The 13,517-nt window shown below is 42.9% G+C and overlaps 1 protein-coding gene across 12 annotated transcripts in view; it reads right to left on the reverse strand.

Moving 5' to 3' along the window:
• Positions 1 to 6,831: 6,831 nt before the first annotated feature.
• Positions 6,832 to 13,517, reverse strand: part of ADD1 (adducin 1) — a 74,413-nt gene continuing 67,727 nt past the window's right edge. For 8 of the 12 annotated variants that reach the window (XM_020811200.3, XM_078394107.1, XM_020811199.3 and 5 more), the window contains one exon: positions 6,832 to 8,984. In XM_020811200.3, coding sequence (XP_020666859.1) covers positions 8,635 to 8,984 — 350 coding nt within the window. In that variant the 3' untranslated portion in view covers positions 6,832 to 8,634. Of the gene's footprint in view, positions 8,985 to 9,734; positions 9,923 to 13,517 lie in introns of all 12 variants that reach the window. The other 4 variants (XR_013545581.1, XR_013545580.1, XR_013545579.1 and 1 more) reach the window with 1 other exon arrangement.

The raw sequence follows: 13,517 nt of genomic DNA on the forward strand, positions 1-13,517 counted from the left end.
TTTTACAGCCTTATTTCTCTGAATAATTTTTTTGGTTTTGTTTTGCAGATGTTATGTTGTATTGTTCAAAGGTGCCCCTACTGGATAAACACCTCAATGTAGTAAGGGGGCTGGGGTATGTCAGGGAAGCTGAGAGCAATGTTGTCAGGAGGTTAGGCTCTGTTACACATCCGAGACTCCTAGCAAGGGCACTCTAAGGACAAGGGTCACAGTTGAAACACTAGACTAAAATGCATCCTTCCTCTTCGGAAAACATCCATTGTAAAAGCAGAAGAGATGTAATAGTTTCATTTCAAGAGGCACCAGCAATAGTGAAAGGTGATACTATCAGAGGATCTTGTGTATATACTGGCAGTGATACCCCATATAACTGGTTAGTAAAGTAAGAGTAAACCCTTACTTTACTAACCAGTTAGTAAGCTAACTGGTTAGTAAAGTAAGAGGACAGAGCACAGACTGCTGTCCTCTGAAGCTGCCGGCCACGGAGACTGGCGAAACGTTAGGAAGAACAACCTTCAGAACACGGCCAAAGAGCCCGAAAAACCCACAACAACCATAAGGGTAAACCACTTCTGAATATTTTATACTTTTGGATAGCTCCATAGCTGCAGAGCTAGAGGCTGAGAGTTAAATTCCAAACTCTGCCTCCTTGACAGGGGCTGGACTGAATGCTCCACAGGGTCCCTTCCAGCTCTGCAGCTCTAAGATAATTATGATGATAAAAAAAATCCCACGATGAAATAAACCGAAATGAAATCATTGAGCATGCTGGAAGATGAAACTTCCAAGTCAGAAGGCACTCAAGCAGCTACTGGGAGAAAATGAAAGACAAGTATGAATGGCAACTGGATTAAAGAGCATCTAGTTGCCTGTGTGCACAACGATAAGGAAAATCCAATGCTTCACGTCAAATATAATAGGAATGTTGAATATGAGTAAAGGTAAACTTGAAACTGTAAAGCAAGAAATAGAACATTTAAACAGTGTAGTACTTGGTGAGATCATGGCCACTGGTCCCATCACTTCCTGGCAAATAGAAGGGGAAGATATGGAGGCAGTGACAGATTTTACTTTCTTGGGCTCCATGATCACTGCAGATGGTGACAGCAGCCACAAAATTAAAAGACGCCTGCTTCTTGGGAGGAAAGCGATGACAAATCTAGACAGCATCTTTAAAAGCAGAGACATCACCTTGCCGACAAAATTCTGCATAGTCAAAGCTATGGTTTTTCCTGTAGTGATGTATGGAAGTGAGAGCTGGACCATAAAGAAGGCCGACTGCTGAAGAATTGATGCTTTTGAATTGTGCTGGAGGCGACTCTTGAGAGTCCCCTGGATTGCAAGGAGAACAAACCTATCAGTTCTGAAGGAAATCAACCCTGAGTGCTCACTGGAAGGACAGATCCTGAAACTGAGGCTCCAATACTTTGGCCGTCTCATGAGAAGAGAAGACTCCTTGGAAAAAGCCCCTGATGTTGGGAAAGTGTGAGGGCAAGAGGAGAAGGGGACGACAGAGGATGAGATGGTTGGACAGTGTCATCGAAGCTACCAACATGAATCTGACCAAACTCCAGGAGGCAGTGGATGACAGGAGGGCCTGGCGTGCTCTGGTCCATGGGGTCATGAAGAGTTGGACATGACTAAACGACTAAACAACAACAACAATATGAGCTATAAATAGAAGTACTGGATTGATTCCCTAGAATAAGCCCCAGGCTTGACTTTGCAAATGAGAGAAAAGAAGGAGGCTAGATGCTGCTTTTTCAGGCCCTTCAAGGACAGGATGATTGAATAAACAGTCATGGTAAATAATCAGTATATATTCTTTGTTAACTATTTAGCCGACATAAGGAATTTAGGGAAGTCTTCAGAAACTAATAGAGGAAGTACAAATAAGGGAGTTATCTTCTACTGACAAGAAGATTGAGTGATTAAGCTCAGCTAATACAGTGGTACCTCGACTTACGAACTTAATCCGTTTTGGAACGACGTTCGTACGTCAAAAAGTTTGTAAGTTGAAGTACCATTTCCCATTGAAATGCATGGGAATGGAATTAATCTGTTCCAGCATTTCAAAGTCAAAAAGGCAGGGGGAAAGGGCTGGAAATTTTAATTTCCTGCCCTTTTGCCTTCGGAGCTCTTAAAGGGCTTCCTCCGATGTCAGAGGGAAAGCCCTTTAAGAGCTCCAAAGGTGCCAATCGTGGGAGCAGGGACCCCCAGGGAGGTCTCCCATGGTGGCAGGCAAGCCCTGGGAGACCTCACTGAGAGTCCCCACTGCCACGATCGGCGCCTTCAGAGGTCTCAAAGGGCTTTCCCCCGACATCGGAAGAAGCTGTTTGAGACCTCCGAAGGCAAAAAGGCAGGGAGAAAGGGCGGGAAATTTGAATCTCCAGCCCTTTCTCCCTGCCTTTTTGCAGGGAGCCATTTACGAACGGCTCCGTTTGCAAAAAATGGCATTGACTTGCGAACAGAGACTCGATGCCAATTTTTGCCAATGGAGCCGTTCGTAAATCGAAGAGTTCGCAAGTAGGGACATTCGTAAGTCGAGGGTTGACTGTAATGAGGAAAATGTATGGGTCAGTAAAAATTACCACAAGAAGGTTAAGAAAAGGGGAACATGTACCAAATAAGGATAAAATAAATAGGAGTCTGGGGTCTAGTTAATATGGGGAATGGGAGATGAAAACAGATGGGACTTCACATGATCAGTTTAGGCATACCGGATAGGCTGCACACCTTGGAGTACTTAACCAATGGCGAAACAAGGGAGGGACCATACAGCCAGGAATAGGGAATAAATATCAAGCTATTTGTATTGATCATTGTGCCTACCTGGTTAGGACACCCACTTTTACAAAAGTGCTTTTTAATAAAGGATTGCTGTTTGAATTTGTGGTTGTCTGGTTACTGTATCAAATAACAAGGGTGTGTTTCTCACAATTTGGGGGTCGTCCGGGATCCGAGTCTCATTGTAGCAGGTCACCACCAAGGAAGCGAGAAGATGCACCTTCTTTCATTGGACCGCAGCTCTGCAGACAGAACTGGCAATGTATGACACCATGGTGAAGCAGACAGGGAGAATCTGGTGGGCACAAATAGAGGCAACCAGGCAATTCCATGCATGGACTAAGGTAAAGTGGACTGTTAAGTATTAGTATTACCTTAAGGGTTGGAATTGGGACTGATTGACAGCGTGCATGAAATGTGTCTTGGACATGAAGTGAGTGTGGAGTCTTGATCCGCGCTTCTGTTGTATCCACAAGGAGCAGAGACAGAGACAGACGAAGCAGGTGCATCTCTGTTGAAAGACATCTCAATGGGGAATGGAAATTCAAGGGATGGACCAGGGAAAGAGAATATCCAGGTGAGAAAAGGCCTGGAGATAGACATTCTGCCACACAGTCTTTAGGCGTGATGTTGAAATGTTGGCACTTGAGTGAAGTAACCAGGGGCAAGGATAAAAAGATGATAAATTATTGTTGCTTTGTTTGGACTAAGGAAAGTATTAGGCCACCCACAGTGTTTTAGCCAAAGTTTGGGGCCTTTGAGAGTTGGATCTGCCAAGATCTGAATGCTTATGTGAGGGGAAAACAATCAGTAGAACAGGAGTAGATAGATTATGCATCTTGTTGGGTAGGAAGCTGCTCAATCCTCATGAATCTCTTGAAGGCAGAAGAGGAGGAGGAAAAAATAGAGAAATGGGACCCCTTAAACAACCCCCCTCCTGAGCAGGGCAAAATTGAGCAGCACTTCTGGAGATTGCTTATTCACAGGACTGCCATATGTCATAGGTAACGTAACTGCACCTAACATTTCATGATACTGCTAGGGAAGGCCAGTCCTTCAGTCCAGTTCTGACATGCAGTGTACAGCTCTCTACCACTGAAACACTCTAGTAGATGGTAGGCAGTGGCAGACCTCTCTGCTCAAGAGGTTCCAATATATAATTCAGATAGCTAATAAGCACTAGTAAGTCTCAGACTCCATGAAAATGTCTCACCTTCTTTCAAAACAATATATTCAAATATGCATGGCATTCTGGCTAAAATCCTTTTGGCACAACTTAGCATGCACAAGCATCAGGTCTGATCTTTCACCACTGATTAAGTTCTGTCAGGGGTGGCTCAAGACTTCCTGATCTTCACGACTATGGGTCTCTTCCAAATGGCATTTGCCCTCACCCATGCTGCAGGTCACACTTTGCCGCCTAGAGTGGTCGAAATGACTAGATAGGCGGGGTATAAATACAATAAATAAATAAATAAATAAATAAATAAATAAATAAATAAATAAATAAATAAATAAATAAATAAATAAATAAATAAATAAATAAATAGTCATCTTCTATACTGGTGTAGATGCTGGTGAACTGGGTGTGAAGGAACTTTCTGTAGTTCTACTGTCATGGACAATTATCTGGTGCAATTTGGACTCACTGGTATGCAGAGCCTTTGCAGGGATGGGGTCAAACTAAAGCAACCTGCCCCAGAAGGTTGATGGAGCCAAATGGTTTCCCGGTTGCCCTTGGGAACCAGGAAACCAGGAGCCCCTATGTCTCCTCAGCAAGTGACTCTGTTGAATCCCTGGTTGATCTCTGGAATGGAGAAACGGCAAAAGCCATTGACGTGATTGCTCCAAAACATCTCCTTCCACAAAGTAGAGGCAAACTGGCCACCTGGTGGTAATGAAACAAGTGGATCGTAGATTTGAGTGATGATGGCATAAAACATGGAGTGAATCAAACATGTGCTAGGGTCCTTTGGAAGGCTTATTCCGTATCAATGGAAGTGGTGAAGAAGTCTTTCTTCCCTGTAGCCATAGTATCTGCACAGAATCATCCAGCAGAGTTTTTTTTTGAATGGCCAAGGGCCTGCTACATGCTAGCCCCCAGGACGATAATGCTCAGATCCACTCCGAGTTGGATGCTGTAGTTGATTCAGGCCCTGAGAATGTTACTATGCCCCCTTGGTTGCCGGGGGAGATGAGTTTCAGGTGCTGTGGCCTGATGTTGTGGTTAGGACCATTGGAGAAGTGAGGGCTACCATGTGTCTGCTAGATCCTTGCCCTTCCCGGCTCATAAAAGCAGCGAGAAAGGGGGCTGGTTGAGTGGGTAGGAGGAATGGTGAATGCCTCCTTGCAACAAGGTAAGATCCCTGCATGCTTAAGGGAGGCAACAGTAAGACCATTGTTTTAAAAGTCCTATTTGGATCCCACAATACTGAATAATTACCAACCAGTATCTAATGTTCCATTCTTGGGGAAGGTGCTAGAACAGGTTGTGACCTCTCAGAGGTTTCTGGATGAGACAGAGTATCTAGATCCATTTCAGTCTGGCTTTAGGCCTGGTAATGTGACAGATGGCTTTAGTTGCCTTGGCTCGATGTACACTGGGAACTGGATAGGGTGTGTGTGTTCCTGTTGGTTTTGCTGGACCTCTCAGCAGCTTTTGATATTGTTGGATAGTAGCCTCCTGACCCAACTCTCTGGAATGGGACTTGGGGGCATTTTTTTACGGTGTCTCCAGTCCTTTCTGGAGGAGAGAATTCAGATGGTAGTGCTGGGGGATTCCTGTTCAACACCCTGACTGCTGACCTGTGGGGTCCCTCAGGGTGCTGTTTTGTCTCCTATGTTATTTAATATCTACATGAAACCACTGGGACTGATTGTCCGGAGTTTTATGGCTTGGTGTCACCAGACTTCCAAGGCTCCTTAAGAATCCCTTCTGCCTAGAGGGAAGCCTGTGGCGGTGTCAAAAAGTGTGTATGTGGGGGGGAAGTATTTAATGTCTGAAAACTGCTGCCATTAGTACCACCAGACATAGGGACTGGCAGTGTCAATTTTCAGACATTAAAGATGCCCCATTTCAAAAATCTCTGAAAGCTTCCCCAGGGCAAATTGATTGCTAGAGACTGTGGTGGAAGTTGAATCAGAAACTTTTAATTAACAATAGGAGACCAAGGTTAATGACATTGTGAGCTTTGCGCATGTGGCATAAATTTTCATGGATTATAGTCCATTGCATGAGATACATGAAGTGTTGCTTCAGTTGGCAATAATATATCTAAACTAAAATGAAAGGGAGCTCGTACAGGGGAACAAAATACATCTCTGAACAAATAAAGTAATTCCCAGATGAAGAGAGGTAAAAAGTTTGGGATCTGTTAAGAGTTGCATGCACATTGTGGTCCCCACCTGAATGCCATTGTCCATTTCTCACCAGCACTACAAGAGCAAGGTAAGACCTCTGGAATTTGTAACATACCAGTCTATACTTTGGGAAACAGTCTTGTGATATCATTATATACTAGACATCAGTCACTGGGGGGTGGGGGGAGTTTACTGACTCACATTTTTGGGAAGCAATTCTCCCTCCCCAGTGGGTGAAGCTGTATCAACACTCAAAAGTGCTTGGTAGCTACTCTGGAGTTTGAAGCCTGTGACAAGCTGAGATTATTTTGCTAGTTGCTTGGCTGTATCATAGTGTTGATAAGGATACATAAGGCTCCCTTCCAGTGGCTACGGATTTTTATGCACTGGCTGTGTTGGTCTAGCTTTTTTTGTAAACGCACTGAAACTACTTTTAAAAGATGATACAAGTCCTTCAGGAATCAAGATCATTTGAACATAGAAATAAGACAGAAATATATGTCTCTCCTCTAAAGAATTATATTTGTGAGTAGAACTGAATGAAACAATGTGTGTGTGTGTGTGTGTGTGTGTGTGTGAGAGAGAGAGAGAGATACAGGTCTTTACCCTGCCCACAGCTTTGTGTTATCACATCATACCATAGCTAGATTTCATATAATCAAAGAAATGACAAGAGCTACAAAATTAGAACTTAAACATCCTTGTATATGTGGTCAACAGACAGAGTCCATACATTTTGTAAAGAAACATCAAAAGAATGACTTTTGTAATGCAATCCTGGCAATGAGACACAATTAAGCTTCTTAGTGTTCACAGGACACACAGTTAGAAAACAAGCTTAAAGCCAACAGTGCCATGCAATCTGTATAAAACATCATAGCTCAGATTTCTCTTTTTAAAAGTCCTCAATTTTTACTCCTCGTCAGTCTTCATATGGTGGAAGCATTACTGTCACCAGCCTTCATCTCTGTGTAACCCTTCTTTACTTATATTACTTCAGGGGGAAAAGTTTATACTTCCATTTGGAACCTAACATAGACATTGGCCGCACCCAATTACTGAATTTATTCTGTTTTTCTGTACTTTTTAAAAGCACAAATAGTAAGGCATTCAACACTATCTATTTCACCAATCTTGAATTTAAAAACAACCAAAAACACACATTATCTTTAGATGGTGCAATATTAATTTCTAAGCCCAAGTTAATTCATAAAAACTAATATCATAGCTCCCTCTGACCTCAAGCAAAATGGGTTTTTTATAAAAATGAGCCAATTTTAAGTTGTGTAATTATTAACGTAAATGCATTATTAGATATTCACAGGCACAAAACTGTTTCTGCACTCTATTTTTAAATGAGTGAACCCAGAAAGGTAGAAAACAGCTAGCTTTAACAAATTCCAACAATGGGTTCTCATAAAAATGTCACATGATCTTGATTTAGCCACGGTCGGAAAATGACAGGGCCTTCAACCATAAAGGACTGCTTAGACTGCAACAGCAGCAACTCTAATGTCCTTTAGTGGTTGATATACATTTCAGCAAATACGTGACGTCAGAAAACATGCAAAACAAACTGCAGGTGTGGCAGGATTTTTTTTTATTCCTAAGGGCCTTATCTTCAGGTGAGGTTAAATACACTCTTTTGCTACAAAACAAATTAATAAAATAGCTGATTATTCTATGGGAAAGTTTACATGAAATGTATTAGAAAACAAGCAGAGGTGTTAGCAGGGAATACCAGAAGTTACTTCATTTTGTTTAGACATAACAAGTAGGTTTAAATCTCAGCTATGCTACAATACTGAGTAAAAGGGGAGAAATACATCTTTCTGTTAAGCCTTGGTGTAACAATATTTCTAATTACACAGTGCAGAAGCAGATGCTCAGTTTAACAATATAGTATCTCAGATTATAAATGCAGTCATCTCCAAGTACGTAAAACCACTTGCAGCAACCGTATGCTTAGAGATAAGCATAAAGTTTAGAGTTAGCAGATAGTAACATTCTCTTTTGCAGGACCTTGAGAAAAATACTTGCTTTCATATATAAAGCAACATGAGCTTTCAAAGTTACATATACTGGCTCACTATCTTCCACAGAAGTCACTTAGTTTTGTTTACATCAGGGTTGGAGAACCCATGGATCTCCAGATGTCCCTGTACTCAAATTCCATCATCTCTGCTAGCCTGGCCAATAGTGAAGGATGAGTGGAAAATGTAATGCATCTTCATGTGGAGGAACAAAGGTTCCCTCAGCTCTAGTATATCTACTAGGGATAAACCCTGGTGAGCTGCGGTTGCAGACCCAGGATTAGTACCTTCTGCTTGCTACTTGTTAAAGTTAATCATTCAAGCTGTAGCTTGAGGGCATTGCTTGGTCTGCTTTGTAATAAAGGACAAAAAGAAAAGATTGCTCTGTAAGATGTGACATACTCTACTGTTTCATAAACTTAGATTCTAAAACATAACAGCATTTTAAAGATCTTTAGGAGTCACTCTTCTTTTTGTTTTTCTTCAGGAAGGAAGGTGTACGAAATTTCTTCTTCTTCTTGGACGGAGACTTCCCAGGAGACTCATCACCTCCTGGTTCAGCTGTTCCCCCCTCCTCAGCCAGTGGGATCATTGTCTCTTCGCCAGGCTGAGACTGGGGCTCCTGGTTTTCAGAAGGATGCTCAGTCTGACTTTGAGTGAGATCCTTGTCACATTTCTCATCTTCTTTTCCAATGGCTGGGAAGTTGAGGGCTTCTGAAGGCTCATCAGGGGTGAGGTCTGGGAGGCTTTGCTTGAAGGTTGCAGCGTCACTATCGTCATTGTAGGCCTGGTTAGTCTGCCTCCCTAGTGGAGCAATCAACAAGAAATTTATGTTAAAAATGGGCCTGTTGCTTCAAAGGGCTCTAACCACCTCTAATGGGAAATCCATGTGAAAAGGGAAGCATTTGAGTCCCTATCTACTGGCCATCTTAAACTCTATCTTTCCCCCAATGCTTTCAGATTAAAATCCGATTGTTCAAAACTACAAAATAAATATATTTTTAAATGTGAAAAGTTCATGTAATAAAACTCTCATTCAGGGAGTTTCTTATGTGATTATTCATCATCATCATCATCATCATCATCATCATCATCATCATCATCATCATCATCATCATCATCATCATCATCATACCTTTCTTTAAACAAAAGTTTACTGTTGTTAATTGGCATAAGTTCACTAGAAAATGTAAAGCTATTTGAAATTTTATACTTTTTACAAACTGAAGGTGAAAGAGACTTTGCCCAAACCAGTTACTCTTCACAGTGCAGAAAATAAGTAAAAACTGACAATTTAATAAGTTTTTATGATCACACAGCCTTCCCATTGGAAAAACTGGTTTGTTATGTAGTTCAATAAACTTTTTTTGCAAATGGGCAAGAGTAGTTTACACAGTGCTTTCAGTGCGAAAGTTTAACTAGCTCTACATATAAAGAAACTTCCATAGGAAGCTATGCAATTTAACTCTTGCTTTCCCATTTTCAACAATAAATGGAATATCTTCACACTGAATGCAAATCATTAAGAACCCAAAAGTTAAAATCTCAACTCACACAGAAGTGATCCCCCAAACTTGCTCAAATGTTACAAAGAGACAGAGAAAACACAGGCATGAACTCTCCCCCACTTCTGCTTCTCTCCATTCTACTGGGTTGTTAAGTTCTCAATAGTGTTGTGAATTCTTTTTAAGCAGCAGCAAGAGCTCACAGATCTAAATAAAATTAATAACTGCCTCTTTCAGCTAGAAGAAAGAACACACAAAAATATGATACACTTATATTTTCACTTCTATTTACTCTACTTTTTCATAATGCAGGAATGGACTCTCATGTGGGGAAAAGATGCCCATATCGCAGATCTTTTTTCCATCCCACAACAAAGAGAGGACATTAGAATTAGGTTAGAAAAAAGACCATGTTGGAAATATTTCAAGTTAGGTACAAGTCCCTTGGCACAAAACAGTCCAGAAATATTAGAAAACAATGGTAATCCACATCTATTTCTAATTTGATTCAAATTTTCCTAGGAAGAGAGAGAAAACTCATTCAAAGAACATCCCAGAATTTAAAGAAGCCAAGAAAATGAGATGTTCTTGCACAATCAATAAGAGTCTTCTCTTGTACTATTAGGTATTTCAGGCTCTAGAATCCGTACTCTCTACACAAAAACATACTGTTAAAAGAAGGAAGTGGAATTAGTTGGGAATGTACAAGCTGCTACAGTAAGAACTGTAGCAGCAGAGATACTTTGCTTTTGATGCTCTAGAGTTTTAATGTTTATGATCAAATCTGTACCCCATGGCTGTGACTTTAGGTGCATTTTTTAAAACCACTGGAAGCATTGCAGTTTGTACTGTTGTAAGAGAAAAGAGAGGTTACTTACCTGTAACCATGGTTCTTCAAGTGGTCATCTGTGAATTCACACAAAGGGGTTAACCCAGCGCCAGTGTTGGTCCTCTCGGAACATTCTCGAGCTTTAAGAGAAAAGTAACAAAGTTTAAGGCTGCCTATACTGTGCATGCTCTGCCTGCCCAAGCCTCAGTTCCATTTATCCGCCACAGGTACCTGAGCATGAGCTAGATACAGCCAGTGACAGATATAGGGGAGGCAGGGCGGGATTGTGTGAATTCACAGATGACCACTTGAAGAACCATGGTTACAGGTAAGTAACCTCTCTTTCTTCATCGTGGTCTTCTGTGAATGCACACAAAAGGGTGATTAGCACACTTACTCATGGGACAGTGGGCTGTCACTGGAGGACAGACATCAACACTGCTCTCCCGAAACTTGTCTCCTTCTTGGCCCTCAGGTCTAGTCTGTAGTGGGTGATGAAGGTGGAGACATTAGACCAAGTGGCAGTCAGGCACATCAACACCACGTAGTAGGGCAGTAGAAGCTACAGCTCTGGTGGTATGAGCCCAAAGTCCTTCAGGTGGAGACTTATGCTGAAGCTCATAAGCGAGCGAAATTGTGGAGACAAGCCATCTGGAGAGGGTTGAAGACGATGCTGGGAGACCTTTCTTTTTCCCAAAGTAGCAGAGGAAAAGTCTTTTGGATGACCTAAAGTCCTTGGTTCTAGAAACATAGAAGGCCAGAGCCCTCCTGACATCAAGGGTATGGAGCATGCACTCGGTGTCATTTGCAGGCTCAGAGAACAGAGTGGGCAACAGTAAAGGTTGGTTGAGGTGAAAGTCCGATACAACCTTTGGGAGAAAGGAGACATCAGGGTGCAGCAGCACCTTATCTTTGAAAAACTGTAGGAAAGGTTGGTCAGAACGAAGGGCAGCAAGTTCACTTGCACGTCTGGCGGAAGTGATAGCCACAAGGAACGACTTAAGAGATAACATTTTGAGGTCACACGTAACCATTGGCTCAAAGGGAGGACAAGTGAGGGCATGTAACACCAACTGAAGGGACCACTGTGGAACTGGTGGATGAACTGGGGGTCTCAGATTACTGAGTCCTTTAAGAAAGGCTTTAACTGTAGGATGGGAGAACAGTTGTGATGAATCCAAATCCTTAGGTTGGAAAGAAATGATTGCAGCTAGGTAAACTCTAATAGTGCAAAGGGACAACTTGAAATCAAACAGGTAACGTAGGTATTGCAGTAACGTAGAGAGAGACACAGGGGATGGCAGAAGACCCCTGGCTTCAGTGAACTTCAAAAAACTTTTCCACTTATAATTGTAGAGAAGAGCAGTGGAAGGTTTCTTTGCCCGGTCGAACACCTCCTTGATCTCGGGGAGATCCTCCACGCCGTTAGATGCAGAGTGTCCACATCTGGATGGAACACTCTGCCTGCATCCTTTGTCAAGAGATCAGGTAATGTTGGTAGTCTCTTGAACTCCAAGGACATTCCCATCAACGTTGGAAACCATACTTGCTGAGGCCAGTATGGTGCTATGAAGATCGCCCCCACAGGTGAGTAACGAAGCTTCACTAGAGACCTCTATATTAAAGGAAGGGGAGGAAACATGTAGAGAAGTCCTTGATTCCATGGGATCACGAATGCGTCCCCTAATGAGCCCTTGCCTAGGCCAGCTCTGGATGCATACTTGGTGCACTTCGCATTGCGATGAGAGGCAAAGATGTCTACAGTTGGGGTCCCCCATAGGTGACAGAGGTCTTGGAACACCAGGGTGTTCAGTTCCCACTCATGTGTCTGACGTGTGAGACGATTCAGCTGGTCTGCCAACACATTGTCTGTCGTGGCCACATGTATTGCTACCGGAAAGACATGGTGCTGGTAGCACCACTCCCAAAGGTGAATCGCAAGGTAGAGAAGAGATCCTGAGTGAGTCCCTCCTTGTTTGTTGATATAGTACATGGCCGTGGTGTTGTCTGTCACAACTTGAACACCATGACCCTGCACCATGGGAAGGAAAGCTCTGAAGGCCTTGATGACCGCTATGATCTCCAGATGGTTTATGTGGAGTTTTCTTTCTTGTGCAGACCAAAGAGCATGAACCTTGTGTCGTCTGCAGTGCGCTCCCCATCCTGTTGGACTGGCGTCTGTCGTCACTTGGACAGTGAGCCGAAGTGGTCGAAAAGGTCTGCCTACCCTCAGATGTGGAGGATAGTTCCACCACTGGAGCTGTTTTACAAGCTCTGGAGTTACGCGAAGGCATTTCCTCTGGCTGTCTGTCATGGGATTGAAGAGTGCCAGGAACCATGACTGTAGGGACCACAGTTTGAGACGTGCGTGTGCCAGAGCCGGAGTGGTGGAGGCCATGAAGCCTAACAGATGTTGAACATGTTTTGTCCTCACGCAGGTCCTTGGCCGAAACTTCTTGAGAGCCTTGCATATTTTTTGAATCCGATATTTGGGCAGAAAAATTCGACCTCTGATGGCATCCAGTCGTGCTCCGACATAATGCACTATCTTGGAGGGTTTGAGATGTGATTTCTCCATGTTGATGGTGAGGCCTAGCTTTGGCAGCAACTGTAGAATGAATTTTGTGTCTTTCAGAGCCTGAGTTCTGGATGGGGAGACTACCAGCCAATCATCGATGTAAGGGTAGACGTGGATGCCGTTGAGGTGCAGGTAAGCTGCCACAGGTGCCATGATTTTTGTGAATGTCCTGGGAGCTGTTGAAAGCCTGAAAGGCAAAGCCAGGAATTGATAAATGGTTACCTGAAAGATGACCCGAAGGTACTTGCGATGATCTGGATGGATGGTCACATGGAAGTATGCATCCTTCAGATACACCACCACAAACCAATTGTTTTTCTTTAACAGGGGCAGGATGGACTCCAAGGTCACCATCCAGAAGCATCTTGGATGCAGATAAGTGTTTAGAATTCTTAGGTCGAGGATAGGTCTTATACCTCCACCTT

Source organism: Pogona vitticeps, chromosome 5, assembly GCF_051106095.1.
Source record: "Pogona vitticeps strain Pit_001003342236 chromosome 5, PviZW2.1, whole genome shotgun sequence".
NCBI lineage: Eukaryota > Metazoa > Chordata > Lepidosauria > Squamata > Agamidae > Pogona > Pogona vitticeps.